This window comes from Microtus oregoni, unplaced genomic scaffold (assembly GCF_018167655.1).
Source record: "Microtus oregoni isolate MIOR12 unplaced genomic scaffold, Mior012 000070F_ref0000104, whole genome shotgun sequence".
Taxonomy (NCBI): Eukaryota; Metazoa; Chordata; class Mammalia; order Rodentia; family Cricetidae; genus Microtus; species Microtus oregoni.
Window position 1 is genome coordinate 735,525 of NW_024543977.1, and position 16,891 is coordinate 752,415.

Here is a 16,891-nt window from a genome sequence, read left to right on the forward strand (position 1 = left end):
CATTCTAAGTTGTTCAGGTCCATGCTTCATGATTCTGAAAATGTTTAGTGCATATGTTCAGACATTGGACTTATTGGAGCTTACAACATTCCTGGTAGTTGCTGCTGTGACGGAGTCATATGACTGAGGTATACATATACATGCATATGATATGTATTATATATCCTATAATTTATAATATAACCATATATATCATTACTATATTATAACTATATTCATTAATATATAGTGATATATAGCATGTATGTACGTGTATGTTATATATTAATGTATAATTATATATTATTATATATTTATATTCTATGTTTGTGTGTAACATTGTATACACACATATGTATACAATATATGCACATACACATGCATAGAAACATGTGGCTCCGGTTCATTCAATGACTGGAAAGTTATACGCACTTATGTATGGGATATGGTATGATATTAGTAGGGTTGTAAGCACTTGAAAAAAATTTTAAAGATATTTATCTTTTATCCCCCCCCCCTTTCCATGTCTGTGTGTTTGTGTGTGCATGTATGTGCACAGGTTCTTCTGGAACTGCAGTTACACTTATCTGTGATGTGGGTTCTGGGAACCTAGCCCTGCTCTAACTCAGACCCTCTGCAGGAGGAACAAACATTCTTAACTGCTGAGGTACCTCTCCAGCCCTCATTTTAAAAATATTTTTTTAAAGAAGCTTAGATAAAATGCTCATTTTTGCTATGGCACGCATCTGCAATCTTAGTACCCAGGAGACCAAGGCAGGAGGATTGTGAGGTCAATACTAGCCTCGACTACATGGTGAGACCCTGCCTCAACAACAGCAAGCCGGCCTCTAGTCCCTAGTAAAGCTGCATAGGCTAACAAAACTAATAAAGTCTGGATTTGTCCAGCATTAAATCAGTTTAGTGAATATTACTGGCTACCTGAAGTTGTTTGGGAATGAAAGTTGAAAATAAAATGTAATAATGGAGGAATAAACAGCTTCCCTTTCAAAATTTGTTTCCTTTCTCCTTTAAAAACTGTTTTGTTTAGAGATGATGTTACCTAGTACAAAGTGGCCACACAGCTGGTCACCCTCTTGCCTCAGCCTCTAGAATGTTGGAATTACACTGGGCATTTGCCTGACAAGACCGGTTTTGCTGATGAATAAACAGTTACATTAAGGAGAGGAAAACAAACGAGAAAAGTTTAATTCCTAAAGAGAGAGAGAGAGAGAGAGAGAAAAAAGATGCATCTTAACTCTCTAGACCAAATCTTGGGATTTGAGGAGAAAACGGAAGCCTGGAGCAGTAGAGCTGAAGAAAGGCAAGGCTGTTAGAGCAGGATCGAAGTGGGAGCCAACACAGCCCGCAACCAGTGCGCGCCTCTGGTGGGGTCCTTGCAAGCTTGGATGCCACCCTGGCACGGCGGGCAATACCGAACAGCAGCTTTGGTCTCAGCAATAACGGCGGTGCCCATGAGCAACAGCGTGGTATGTGGGAAAGAGCGTGTGCCTCGCAGGCGCCCAGTCTCTTGCAGAGGCTCTGGTGTGTTAACTTGCTGGTGAGAAAGCAAGGGTTGAAGCCCAAGTGTGGGGAACAAAACCGCTTTGCATAGTGAGGGTAAAATGTTTGCTCTGGGGACCAAGCCGCTAAGGATGCTACTCCACCTGAGGTTAGGACATAGCGCCTGCCTGCCCCACTGCTGAGAACGCACGGGGAGGGTAGGGATTACCTGCATCTCCATCTTGTCTATTTCTCACTCTTAGAAAGATGGCAAATCTCCAGTTTTTAGTTTAGAGGGAAATACTGTGTTCATCAAACAACAGTTTACATTCTTTTTTTCAACTAAGCAAGTGAGCTACATGATCCTAGCAGGAAGATGGATCTGTAGGTGAGGGCACTAAACCACTGAGTCCGACAGACAACTCATGGCCCAGGACTCACAGGGTGTAAGACAGACACTAATTCTCCCACGTGGGCCTTGGCTGTACATGGTCCACCCCAGATAAGTAAATGTAAAACCTTTTAAAAACAGTATAAATTTCTTCACATAACTTTTAAATATTTTTCATTTGTTCAGGAAATACTAAATGCTATTTTCATTAGCAATTTTTAGTTCCAAGTATATTGAAAATACATATTTAATTCATCATTGAAGTACCCAAGATAAAATTATATGGAAGATAAAAAACTACTTTGAGGTTAAATTTTATTTAGTTTATTAACTGATTACTGGATTTGCTTATGAGGGAGTCTCGCTATGTAGCCCAGGCTTGCTTCAACTCACAGGTCTCCTGTCCCAGTCTCCAGGACGCTAGGAGTGTAAGCAGGCATCAGCATGCTTAGCTCGCTTTAATTTTAAATAGGCGATTGCTCAGAGTGTCAGTTTGGGTCTCCTAGAGCAGAAACTAAAGGGGAATTTGTTTTAGTGGTATGTGAGAATTTTGTTTCTAAAGCTCAGCAAATCATTGTACTGTGTGATTGTGATCCTTTCCACACGGCAAAGTCTTTAATCTTAAAGAAACAAAGAAGCAAAATTAAAGGCAGAGAGATGGCTCACTGGGTAAATGTACCTTCTGCACAAGACTAACAACCTGAATTCAAAACCTTGAACCAGATGTGGAAGTGCACATCTGTAACCTCAGCACTGCTAAAACAACAAGAGGGAGATTGAGAGAGGAGCACTTCCTGGAAACCCCTGAGCCATCTAGGCTCGGGTGTGCAGCTCAGGAAGGCCTTACCTCACAAGGCAGAAGGTCAGAACCAATTTCCTTAAGTTGTTCTCTGATGTCCACATAAGCATTGCAACAGACACACGTAAATACACAGAGTACCTATACACACACAGCACACACATGCACATACACACATGCATAAACACACAGCAATACACATGCACATATGCACAAACACACCAATTACACACTCATGTATGCACACACTCACACCATAATAAATTCAGCATCACTGAAATTATTTTGCATCAACATAATTATCAAAATATAGTTAATAGCCATTGACAGTCCCCAAAGACCACACAGGTCACAGTCAGGATCTCCCTCTCTGTCTGACTCAGTTTCCCTGGCATTCCCAGCTCAGAACCAGCAAAGTGCTGGCTTCTGTCTGCGCTCTGATCTGCCGGACTCAGCAGAGGGGAGACGAACAGGAGAGTGAAACAATGCTTCCTTCCCCTGTGCACTATGTTTTCAACGTCATGTGTAATTTTGCCAAACAAAAGAATTGAATGGTGAAGATAATAATAATTTGGTATTGTAGTCATATTTTAAAAATTACTAGCTTGCAGGATGATTATAGTCACGACTGCAGATTATTGCAAAAATACTTTACTAGTCATTGTTATTTTATAATTTTTGTTCCTTTGTTTTTTGGAGGTTTCTTTCTTTCTTTTTTTTTTTTGCCTACAAGAATTGCTTTGTATTGTGACAAGAACAAGATTGGCCTTGTCCTTTGTCCTATTTCCCACACAGAAGAGCCCTGAGTAGTCCAAAGCACATGTCATACGGCCTGTCAACATAGACCAGGTTCCTCCAAAGGAGGCTCAGAAGTCTTCCAGAGAAGCGTTTGCTGGGTGTGACCTTAATTAACTAATTACTTGGGATGGGGTGAGGTGGAAGGGAAACCTGGGAATCCAGTTTAACCTTGGTACATAAAACCCGAGTATTTGAACTGTTTTACAGCTATCAAAAGATAAACTTTACATAAGTACCCTGTACAAATACAAATTTTATGTTGTGAAATCGTTTATAAACTGATATCTGAAGGCAATGCGTGTGTCATGGTTTTTCAGACTGGCTAAACACTGCCTTTATCACTGTGTGCCTCCCCCAGGCAGCATATGCACCGTTCCCACCAAATGACACAGATTTCAAAAATAAGTATGATTAATTAGGAAGTGAAATGACTGATGTAAAGTTCCTGCAGCGAGATTTCCATGTGGTCATTTGCATGTAGGAGATATTAGAAAGCCCTTTAAAGGTCGTTCAAAGAGGTCCAGCAATCCTTTGAGTTAGACATTTAAAGGTAATCTTAAGCACTGTGGCACAGACGGAGTTAGTGCACGCTGAAAGAAGAATCACAGGGGAAGGTGACCATGGGACTGCCAGCATAGGTGGCAGCAGCAACTGTGAACCAGAAAATGTATTTAAAAATTGAATCAATTACTGTGTCAGCGAGGGGACCAGCTTAGGCCCATAGGCCCCTCCTTGTCCGATTTGTACTTAATGTTAAACATTAACTTGAGAGTCTCACCGTTTGACAGAATGTTCCATGAAGCTCTGGAAACCTCTAGATAACAATCACTCTGATCAGAAGAGAGTGTGATACCAGGAGAAAAGCCAACTGAAATTATACTTCTCAGAGACCCTAAGTCGGCTTTCTGCTCTCTCTTTTTGTGTCTTCTCGGTGGGAAGGGCAATGTGTGCGGGGGGGGGGGGGGAGGAGGGCTCCTGTGACCCTCTTAATGTTGAAAGCTCAGCATTTATCTATATTAAGGGCACAGGAGTTTCTGAGTCACAGATCCAGGATTCAGTTCCAGCCTTGGGGTCATGAAGGGGGCAGGGAGGTCGCTAGTGCAGCTGCCCCCTGCTGCTGGGACCTCAGGATGGGAGCTCAGCTGCAGGGCCTGGCTTGACACAGCTCTGCTCCCCTCTAGCCGGTATCTAGGACCTAAGATCCCAGACACTCCTGAAAGGTACCCACTTCACTGTCCACTGACACCTTCCGGACCTGGTACCAGCTCACTAAGGAAGCCTAAGGCTTGAACTAGGGCACCTTGAATTCAGCTAAACGGCCATAAATCTTTTAAATAATAATCTGCTTAAGTCCATTCTATAAAAAAAGTCTCGAGAATTTACCTAAAGATGGTTCAAAATCTACTTTTCAAGGGGGAGGAGCATTCAAAAAGTAAAGCTTACAAGTCAGTAATCTTGTGAAACCACAAGGTCATCCCTCCGTGCCAGGCAAAAACTTCAAAAAGCAGGGAGGCATAGCGGCAGCTTGAGCCTACCCCTCAGAATCCCAGTGCTTCCTCCCTGCACTGTCCAATAGAGCAGTGCCTCTTCTCTCCCCACAACACAGAGGTGTACCCCTGAAAATCTGGCTCTACGACTTGAGCCTTCAGTGAAGATCTTTTGTGAGTGCTGGCGATGGACCCTGTGGGTCCAGACACAGTAGGCAAGTGCTCTACCACTGAGCTACATCTGCAGACATTCATACAATTTTTTTTTTAAATTTTGAAAAACTAGGTGACAGAGTATTGCCCTCATGATCCTCTGGCAAGGAGTCCTTGTTCTTCTATCATGACCACGTAGGGTAGACGGCTGGTCTCCCTGCTCCTGCCACAGGAGACACTAACCACTCAGACCAGGTTTTAGTTCTAGTTTTTCTTTGTGTGTGTGTGTGTGTGTGTGTGTGTGTGAGAGAGAGAGAGAGAGAGAGAGAGAGAGAGAGAGAGAGAGAGAGAGAGAGAGTTGTGGAGGGAGGGGAACAGACAGACAGACAGACATGGGAGTACCTTTCCAAGCAGTCAGAGTCCAGAGAAGGGCCTCAGATGTCTACTCTACTCTGCCTTATTTCCTTAAAATGGTGTCCTTCACTGAGCAAGAAACCTTGCTTGGCTAGGCTGGCTGGCTGGCTTGTCTCAACTGGGAATGTCAAGGGGTGGTACGGGCATAAGTAGTTATGCCTGAGTTTTACCACGAGTGCTAGGCACTCTAACACGAGTCCTCAACACTTGCACAACAAGCGATCTTAGCCAGCGAGCCATCTTCCCAGCCCTTCAATCAGCTTTTATTTGGTGGGAACTAAAGAACGTACTTCTCAATATCTGGATTATGAAGCAGTTGCTTCTAGAACTAAGTCACTTGCCTGTCACATGCAAAGTCTCTCCTTAGAGATTTATATAGCCCTCCGCCTGACTTCATTTCCTAATTTTTACAGTGGAAACATTTATGTCTCCTCCCATACTTTTTCTTCCTTCCTTTCTCTCCTCCTTTTTGTCTCTTGGTTTTCTTTTTGGGCTGGCAGGGTAGCCCTTGCTGGCCGTAGACTCACTACTGTAGCCCGGGTTGGCCTCAACTTCATAGTGATCCTTCTGCCTCTGCCTCCTGATTGCTGGGATCACACAGGCAAATGCCACTATACCATCTGAGGATGATTTTTCTCACTTCTCGATGCTTTCTTCCAAGTGGACTGACTCTTTACTAGAGCAACTCCGAGTTTCCCCATGTCTCACTCCGTCACTGGAGAAGGGAGTGATCTACTTCTCTGATTAAATGGCTTAAGAGGCCAGTATCCTTTCCTGTTCCTGTTTTGAAGCAAAGTACACACAACCATATAATTCTACTCTGTTCTTCCATGTCCTATGGATAAGCAGATTCTGTCACCTGGAGAGGAGGAAGGACATGGGACTTGGCAGAACACAGGAGATCTAAACATCCAAGTGTCAAGGGCTACCCATTGGTCCAATGAGTCACCAGTTGGATCTAAGAGCTCTCTGAAAGTCAGACCAGAAAAGAATCTGATCTAGTTACAAAGTTCATGGTGCTTACCGACTGTGTGCGCCAACAACCATCTCTATCCCCACAGCTAAGCACAAAGAAAATTTTCCCAGGATCATCACAAAGGGCAATCTTTGGGAATACCCCCAAATAAGCCATGCCCCTTCACTACTTGTTGCTATTGTTAAATACCCTCATAAAAGAAACTTAGGGGAGAAAGGGCTTCTCTCTGGCTCTTAGTTATAGGGTCTGGCCTGGCACGGTGAAGTCAAAGCAGCAAGACGTGGCATCATCTGGTCATGCTAGACTCAGAGTCACGAGGCAAAGGGAGAGTTGTCTTGTACTCAGCTAGCTTTCTCCTTTGTGTGCACTAGAACCCAAGCCTAGGGAATGGGGCCGCCATAACTGTCACAAGCCAACAGTCAGCTGAACTTCAGAGAACTGACTGTTCACATGGCTAAAGAGAGCGGCAGCGTACAACTCACGTGTAGCTGTTCCTAATTGTGTTATGTAATATTACTGCCCAGTGCAGACTCTTGTGTGACCAAAAGGATAAGATCCTTCCATGTCCTTCAGAAAGACATCATTAATATCCTACCACACCATAAGGAGTTAGAGATATGCACCTTAACAAGTACTTGGAATGCAGCTTCTCAGATTTTAATGATTCAATAGAGTCACTAAGGCTCACTAACTAACCTACACAATGCAGCCAGCTATGGGTAATGGAAGAATCATTTTAAGAAAGCTAAGGGGCCTATCAAGCTAACCCTGGTTAGCTGCCAGAGCCCTTACTCCTATATGAGAGTCCAGTGTGTTAGACAGTGGGCCTGGATGATGCCAGACAGGAAGTGGGAGGTGGGAGGCATGAGGCTGCAGCCGGAAAAGGCTAACAAGACAGGAACCCTGCACACATGAAGCACGTGAAGTGAGCAGATAGTGGTAATGTACATGGTTCTTACATGCTTATCCATCTGGGACTTTGCGAGGAAATTGGTAATGACAGTAGGAGTGGTGACCAATGTGACAGGAACCCCAGGAGCGGGCGCTGCAGCAGGAGCATGAGTTTCAGCACGAACAGGAGTAGGCATGACAGCAGCGCCAAGATATCTCTTTCCCATCTTCTTCTTTAGCCTAGGTGATACGCTGAGGGAAGCAGAAGGCGGCCTTATAAAATGATGGCTTTCGGTTGCTGATGTCACGTTCTTGGATTGATGACTCGTAGACCGTCTGAAAGCAGATTCTCTTCCCCTGGTTGTTCTCTGCTCGAAAAGAGGCAAGAATTATTTTTATTTCACCCCTTAGATTTGTACCCTCTATCTGTCCTCCCCGAGCGAGAACCTCAGAGCGGGCAGGCAATTTCACTCTCGGTGGGTGTGAATCTGCCTTTGCTCCTAGATTCACAGCCCACTCTTGCCTGCCTTCATTAGCAGCTGGGACTGAATGCCCCTTCACCCATTGTTCTAGGAAAAAATATAAAAACAGACAGACATTCCTCCGTTCCTCGGCAGCACCTGTGAAGATACAGTCCTTGTGAAGCTGGCGAGGTGGTAATCTGAGGTTTGTGTCAAGGAGGGAAAAGGGAAAGGAAGAAGAAAGGAAGGGTGAAGGAGGAATGTGTGCACTGGGGTTTGCAGCAGCCTCTGAGGGATGGCTTGCTGCTTCTCTTTCTTCCTCCTCTCCCTACTTTCCTTATTTTCTATCTCCACATGCTCATCTTGTTTCAATTCCAAATGAGTCTTCTTAAAAGACTTATTTTAATTCCTTGTGAGTGTTTGTGTGCACATGAATGCTGATGTCCTCAGAGTTCAGAAGAATATGCTGGATCCCCTGGGACTGGAGTTTCTGTTGAGGTTGTATGCTAGGAACCAGACTCACCTGCAAGAGCACTGTCTACTCTTGATATCAAGCACTTAAAAAAAAAAAAAAACCTCATTTATGAGGAAGCAACGGAGAGCATGAATTCTTGAATGTAGAGAGAGAGCATAGTAGCCGAGATAGATAGATAGATGATGGTAGAGTCTATACAACCTTGGCGCTTATACTGGCGTACTTTCTTCTTAATTCCATGTCTTCTTTCTGCTTATTGATCTGTAAAAACCAAGGGCCATACTGGTGATCTGTTATCATTTGCAAAGATTAAACAGGAGAAATCATTACACAACATCTCAAACAGATTATATGCTGAGTGCTAAAAAGAAATAAACTTGTACATAAAAGTCCCTTATAATAAGAACAGAAGAACATGTAAATATGACTATTTCAATTAGCATCTATTTACGGCTTTTATGTTTTACAGGCTACATAAATTCATATGTTCTTTGCTTATGAAGTGATATTTTGATACATTATTATATTATATAATCCTCATAATTTAAAAAAATACAAGATAACTTAACAGCTAAATCTCAACAATACAAAGAACAAAATTTATTTTAAAAGTTAATACTGATTTTCAAGCATAAAATAAATGTATCAAAATATTTTATTATTGTATGCTTTAATTCATGTTTGATAGGAATTTATTAGTAATGCCAATTATTCTAATTATAACTTATGTGAATTGAAAGGTGATGGGGAATACATGTAACTATTCATCTTATTATACCTGAAACCTTCTCACTCTAAACGTTGATCAGAATTCACCAGAAATGTGTCTTAGAACATCTTGCTGTCTGAAAGGGTAGTCACTGATGCCTGTGAAGGCCCAGATCAAATTGTATCAGTGGTGTGAATTTAGATCTAATGCTATACTTGAGCCCTATTGCAACCGTTTAAAACTTATTTTCTCCATAATCTTCAACACAGTCATTGTCAAATTCAATCCAGATTTCACAGGAATTCAATAATTCCTTAGCATTTAAATATAGCATTCATTCTGCTATACACAATGTGATCCTTCACAGTGGACCGCATTTAGAAAAATTCAACAGCCATTCCTGATGAAGAAAAAAACTCTCAGGAAATTAGCCATAAAAGAAAGCTCCTAAATTTGACAAAATCTTGCTATAAGAAAACAGACCACGCTAGTCTTGAACTCACAGAGATCCACCTGCCTCTGCCTCCCAAGTGCTGGGATTAAAGAATGCACCACCACAGCCCAGACAATTGTGCTTCTTTTATATTAAGAATTAAAACTCTAAAAATATTCCATCTACAACAGTTTCAACACTACAAAATAATTAGAAATAAATTTAACACAATATGTAAGATCTCAATACTGAAAATGACATATTGTTGGTGGGAATTAAAGACCTAAATGAATAGCTCTATGTTCCCCTTTATGGATTGTCTGATTTAATGTAGGATATATTAAAACACCAATTTTTCAACCTAAAAATGTTTCTAAAAACCTGCATAAACACAGAGCATCTACAGTGGCTGTTTCCCAATGGAAGGTTCAAGAACCCAGTAGTTGATCAGTCCACAAGACTGGGCATCTCAACTGGTCTTCAGAATATAGCAGAATCCTGAAGAATCAGGCTCTACTGGACTTGAAGTCCAATGAAGAAATGGACTTGCCAGGGAGAGTTAGAGCAAGCAGGTGAAGACAGTTAGTTTCCATCTACCATGTCCTTTGTACAGGCTGCCAGCAGAAGTTGCGGTCCAGATAAAGGTGGATCTTTCCTCCTCAAAACAGCCAGATTAAAAATGGATTGTCCCACTTCCAATGATTTAATTAAGAAAAAAATCTCTCAGGTATACCCAGATATTTGGGTTTTAGTTTATTACAGATAGAGTTAAGTTGACAACCAAAAATAGCCATCACAATTGTTTTGCAAAAGTTGAGGTATGTTACACACTACACATAAACCTTTTGTAACCACAGCTCGTACTTCTTTCTATATGCAACAAATTTCCATTTACTTGTATTTGTTACTGTCTCTATTTAGATTGTTATCATGGGGAAAACTAGTGTCATGAACTCATCAGGAAGTGATATTTCCTCTTCCAGACTACATTGTGAGAAGCTACAAATGTTTGATAGAAATTTCTGGTGGAAAAATCTAACCTTGGAGTTTTCACAGGGATTGCTTCAGGTTGTATGGGTGGTGGCTTGTTCTGATGATGTTTGCTATCTTTTGGTTTTTTTTTTTTTTGCAACAGTGTTTTACTGCATAACCCTAGCCTGGCTAGTTGGTCTGGAACTTTCTGTGTAGATCAGCATGAATTTAATTTCACAGAAAACTACCTGCTTTGGGCACCCAATTGCTTTAGTTCTTAACACTGAGAAATTTAGGAACATAAAACTGTTATTGTTTTTCCTGGTTTTCTTTCAAGAAAGTTAGAATTTCCTATAATGTATTTTGATCATATTCAGCCTCTTCCCCTTTTCTACCCTCCCAACTTTGCCCCCCCCCTTTGTTCTCCACCTATCAAGTCCAATTTGTGCTGCCTGTATTTTCTTAGAGGTGTGGTCTTTAGCTGGAGCACGGTTGACTTACCAGAGGCTACATTCTTAAAGGTAACTGATTCTTCTCCTAGTAGCTCAGCCCCTCACCTCTGGGTGGGACTCCATGTCTGCCTGCCCTTCCCATGCTGAGGTCTGGTCTGGCTTCAGTTTGCACTGGGCTTGTGTGTGCTGTCACAGTCTCTTTGAGTTCAGAGGTACACTGGCCCTGTTGTTACCTAGGCTAGAGGATACTGTTGCCTTTTATTCATCCCCTGCTTGTCTCTTCCACTGCCCGCCCCTCTTTCACAATGACTCCTAAGCTTTGGGAGGGTAGTGGTATGGGACAATGGTCTGTATTCTGTCAATTATATTTTAATAAACACTGATTGGCCAATAGCCAGGCAGGAAGTATAGGTGAGATAACCAGACAGGAAATAGAGGTCGGTCAATGAGAACAGGAGAATTCTGGGAAGAAGGAAGTCCTAGTCTGCAGTCGTGACCCAGCCACAGAAGAAGCAAGATGTGACTGCCGCGCCAAATAAGGTACTGAGCCATGTGGCTAAAATAGACAAGAATAATGGGCTAATATAAGTTATAAGAGTTAATAAGAAGCCTGAGCTAATGAACCAATCAGTTTATAACTAATGTAGACCTCTGTGTGATTTCTTTGGGACTTAACAACTGTGGGAACTGGGCAGGACAGAAACCCCCGACAACAAAGGACAGGATACAGAAGTCCTGTTTTCCTCACATCTGCACTCCTTATCTTGGTATTTCAATTTGCCCTCATTTTGGAGTTTTACCCATCTCTTTGTACATGTGTTAGTCTTGGTAGATTTATCATTTAAACCAATTTCTTTATAAAAAACTCATTTCTCCCCAGCAAGAGGACCTGCTCCTATGCTAAGTGGATCCAGAGAGGTGAGTGAGTGGCCACGCAGTCTGATGGTCCTGGGGAACTGAGTCCAGGCCCTCTCCAATTCCCTAAGCTTTTCTGGCCATCCAGTGGGGTGTGTTCTCTGTTGCTGGCTTTCTTTACCCCATTCCACCTTGACCCCAAGTACTCCTTCTCATCTGCAGGATCCTTGGATCCCCCACCAAGGCCGGCTTCAGGGCAGAGGGGATCTGAGAGCCTGCTCCAGTGCTGAGGGGACCGAAGAGAAGGCAGACCAAGAAAAACTCCCAAGTACACAGTCAGCCATAGCAAAAATTGGACCAAGATGCCAAGACTCTGCTGGCCTCATTTGAAGGAAGAGATGGGTGGGTGCCAATGCAAGAATTCCTCCAACATCCTGAAAAGCAACATGATAACACCAGAATCCAGCAAACATGCAATAGGAAGACTTGAACATCCTAATCCAGAAGTAATAGAAGAATTTGACTTTAAACATAACGTTATGAAAATGATGGAGACCCTTAACCAGGAAGTGAAAAATTCCTTAAAGAAATGGAAGAGAAGACAAACAAAAAGTTAGAAGAAATCAATACATCCCTCAATGATACCCAAAAAAAACCAAGAAAAAGCAATCAAACAGGTAAATGAAACAGTTCAAGACTTCAAGACTGAAATGAAGGTAATAAAGAAAACACAAACTAAGGATGGCTGGATATGGAAAACCTGGGTAAATGAACAGGAACTATAGAGACAAGTAAACCAACAGAATACAAGAGACAGAAGAAAGAATCTCAGGCACTGAAGATACAATAGAGGAAATAAACTCATTGATCAAAGAAAACAGCAAACCCAAAAAATTCTTAACACAAAACATCCAGGAAATCTGGGACACCATGAAAAGACAAAAGCTAAGAATAATAGGGGCAGAAGAAGGAGAATTCCAGCTCAAAGGCCCAGAAAATATATTCAACAAAATTATAGAAGAAAATTTTCCCAACCTAAAGAAGGATATTTCCATGAAGGTACAAGAAGCATGCAGAACACTAAATAGACTGGATCAAAAAAATCCCCTCTCCATGTAATAATCAAAAAACAAAACATACAGAATAAAGAAAGAATATTAAGAGCTGCAAAGGAAAAAGGTCAAGTAACATATAAATGTAAACCTATCAGAATTATACCTGACTTCTCAATGGAAACCATGAAAGCCAGAAAGTCTTGGATAGATGTGCTGCAGACACTAAGAGACCATGGATGCAAGTCCAGACTACTATATCCATCAAAGCTTTCTTTCACCATTGATGGAGAAAACAAGATATTCCATGAGAAAAACAGATTTAAACAATACATAGCCACAAACCTAGCCTTACAGAAAGTACTAGAAGGAAAACCTGAACCCAAGGAAGCCAACAATACCCACAATAGAACAGATATCTGACAACCCTCCACCAACACAACTCAAAGAAGGGAAACTCACAAACACTACCACCAAAATAATAACTGGAGTTAACAACCACTGGTCATTAATATCACTTAATATCAATGGACTCAATTCAACTATAACAAGGCACAGGTTAAGAGAATGGATACGAAAACAGTGTCCAACATTCTGCTGTTTACAAGAAACACACCTTAACCTAAGAATAAACATTGCCTCAGAGTAAAGGATTGGGACAAGGTTTTCCAATCAAATGGACCTAAGAAACAAGTGTGTGTGGCTATCCTAATACAAAATTGATTTCAAACTACAATCAATCAGAAGAGATGGAGAAGGACACTTTATACTCATAACAGGAACAATTCAGCAAGATGAAGTCTCAATCCTGAATATCTGTGCCCCTAATATAAAAGCACCCACATATGTAAAAGAAACATTACTAGAACTCAAATCACACATCAAACCCCGCACACTAATAGTAAAAGATTTTAACACTCCTCTCTCACCAAAGGATAGGTCAACCAGACAGAAACTTAACAGAGAAATAAGAGAACTAACAGATGTAATGAATCAAACATACTTAACAGACATCTTTAGAACATTTCGCCCAAACAGAAAAGAATATACCTTCTTCTCAGCATCTCATGGAACCTTCTCAAAAATTGATCCCATAAGTGGTAACAAAGCAAACACCCACAGATATAAAAAAAATTGTAGTAACCACCTGTGTACTATCGGATCACCATGGAATAAAGTTAGAATTCAACAATTCTACCCCCAGAAAGCCTACAAACTCATGGAAACTGAACATTCAACTACTAAACCACCCCTAGGTAAAGGAAGAAATAAGAAAGAAAAAATGGGGTACTGAACTGAACAGAGACCCACATTGGAGCACTGGACGGAGCTCCCAAGGCCCAAATGAGGAGCAAAAGAAGGGAGAACATGAGCAAGGAAGTCAGGACCGCGAGGGGTGCACCCACCCACTGTAACAGTGGGGCTGATCTATTGGGAGCTCACCAAGGCCAGCAGGACTAGGACTGAATAAGCATGGGATAAAACCGGACTCTCTGAACATGGTGGACAATGAGGGCTGATGAGAAGCCAAGGACAATGGCACTGGGTTTCGATCCTACTGCATGAACTGGCTTTGTGGGAGCCTAGCCTGTTTGGATGCTCACCTTCCTGGACCTGGATGGAGGGGGAAGGACCTTGGACTTCCCACAGGGCAGGGAATCCAGACTGCTCTTCAGACTCGAGAGGGAGGGGGAATGAAATGGGGGGAGGGGCAGAGGAGTGGGAGGCGGAAGTTTTTTCAATAAAAAAACTAAATTAATTAATTAAAAAAAGAATTCTCAACAGAATTTCAAATGGCCAAAAGATACTTAAGGTCATGCTCAACTTCCTTAGCTATCAGGGAAATGCAAATCAAAACATCTTTGAGACACCATCTTACACCTGTCAGAATGGCTAAAATCAAAAACACCAATGATAACCTTTGCTGGAGAGGATGTGAAGTAAGGGGAACATTCATCCATTGCTGGTGGGAATGCAAATGTGTGTAGCCACTTTGGAAATCAGTGTGGTGGTTTCTCAGAAAATTGGGAGTCAACCTACCTCAGGATTCAGCAATACCACTCTTGGGGATAAACCCAAGAGATGCCCAATCATACTACAAAAGCATTTGTTCAGCGATGTTCATAGCAGCATTATTTGTAATAGCCAGAACCTGGAAACAACCTAGATGCCCCTCAATGGAAGAATGGATAAAGAAACTGTGGGTCTCTGTCTCTGTCTCCTTTCATCGCCTGATGAAGGTTAATATTCCTGAGGATGCCTATGTGTTTGTCTTTGGATTCACCTTATTTAGCTTCTCTAGGAACATGAATTATAGGCTCAATGTCCTTTATTTATGGCTAGAAACACGGGAGCACCGGACAGAAATCTCAAGGTCCAAATCAGGAGCAGAAGGAGACGGAGCATGAGCAAGGAACTCAGGACCACGAGGGGTGCACCCACACACTAAGACAATGGGGATGTTCTATTGGGATCTCACCAAGGCCAGCTGGCCTAGGTCTGAAAAAGCATGGGATAAATCCGGACTAGCTGAACATAGCGGACAATGAGGAATACTGAGAACTCAAGAACAATTGCAGTGGGTTTTTGATCCTACTGCACGTACTGGCTTTGTGGGAGCCTAGGCAGTTTGAATGCTCACCTTACGAGACCTGGATAGAGGTGGGCAGTCCTTGGGCTTCCCACAGGTCAGGGAACCCTGATTGCTCTTCGAGCAGATGAGGGGGGGGGACTTGATCGGGGGAGGGGGAGGGAAATGGGAAGCGGTTGTGGGGACGAGGCAGAAATCCTTAATAAATAAATAAATTAAAAAAAAAGGAAAAAAAAAGAAACTGTGGCACATCTACACATTAGAGTACTACTCAGCGGTAAAAATCAATGACATCTTGAATTTTGCATGCAAATGAATGGAAGTAGAAAACACTATCCTGAGTGAGATAACACAGACCCAAAAAGAGGAATATGGTATGTACTCACTCATTAGTGGATTCTAGCCATAAGCAAAGGACATTGAGCCTATAGTTCACTATCCTAGAGAACCTAAGTAATAAGGTGAACCTAAAGAAAAACATATATAGATCCTCCTGGAAATTGGAAGCAGACAAGATTGCCAGGCAAAAGTTGGGAGCATGGGGGTGGGGTGAGATGGGGGATAGGAGAAAGGGAGAGAGAGAAGGGAGATGGGGAAGGTTCCGGAGAGCTTGGGGGGAGTAGGATGTTTGCGATAGAGGAAGGATGGATATGGGAACAGGGAAGAAGTTATCTTAATTAAGGGAGACATTTTGGGGTTGTCAAGAGACTTGGCTCTAGAGGAGTTTCCAGGTGTCCACGAGGATGACACCAGATAGGACCCTGGGCAGTGGAGGAGAGGGTGCCTGAACTGGCCTTGTTCTGTAGTCAGACTGATGACTATTAAAATATCACCATAGAACCTTCGTCCAGGGACAGATGGAGATAGAGAAAGAGACCCACATTGGAGCACTGGACTGAGCTCCCAAGGTCCAGTTAAAGAGCAGAAGGAGGGAGAATATGAGCAAGGAAGTCAGAACCATGAGGGGTTGGTCCACCCACTGAGACAGTGTTCCTGAGCTAATGGGAGCTCACCAAATCCAGCTAGACTGGGACTGAATGAGCATGTGATCAAACTGGACCCTCTGAATGTGGATGACATTTGGGGCTGACTGAGAAGCCAATGATAATGGTACTGGGATTTGTCTGTACTGCATGTACTAGCTTTTTGGGATCCTATTTTATTTGGATGCACAGCTTCCTAAGCCTGGATGGAGTGGGGAGGGCCTTGGACTTCCCACAGGGCAGGGTACCCTGCTCTCTCTTAAGACTGGAGGGGGGGAGGTTGAGTGGGGGAGGGGAATGGGAGGAGGGGAGGAAGTGGAAATTTTGAATGGTATTATTTATAAAGTAATAAAAAGTGAAAAAAACTAAAAACCTCATCTCTTTTTGATTGACTTCTGCTATTTTTCTATTTTCAGTTTTAATAATCTCTGCTATGATCTTTGTTACTTGCTTTTTTTGCATTGATTTGACCAGAGAAAGTAAAATGTTACTCTATTGGCTTATTCACACTTGCTGCTCTG

The 16,891-nt window shown here is 42.3% G+C and overlaps 1 protein-coding gene across 1 annotated transcript in view; it reads right to left on the reverse strand.

Moving 5' to 3' along the window:
• The window catches only part of CUNH10orf67 (chromosome unknown C10orf67 homolog), an 86,025-nt gene that overhangs the window by 22,934 nt on the left and 46,200 nt on the right, over positions 1-16,891 (reverse strand). Inside the window, exons 9-11 of the mRNA XM_041641505.1 lie at positions 8,526-8,585; positions 7,457-7,756; positions 1,413-1,534 (exon numbers count right to left, since the gene is read on the reverse strand). Coding sequence (XP_041497439.1) covers positions 1,413-1,534; positions 7,457-7,756; positions 8,526-8,585 — 482 coding nt within the window. The remainder of the gene's footprint in view (positions 1-1,412; positions 1,535-7,456; positions 7,757-8,525; positions 8,586-16,891) is intronic.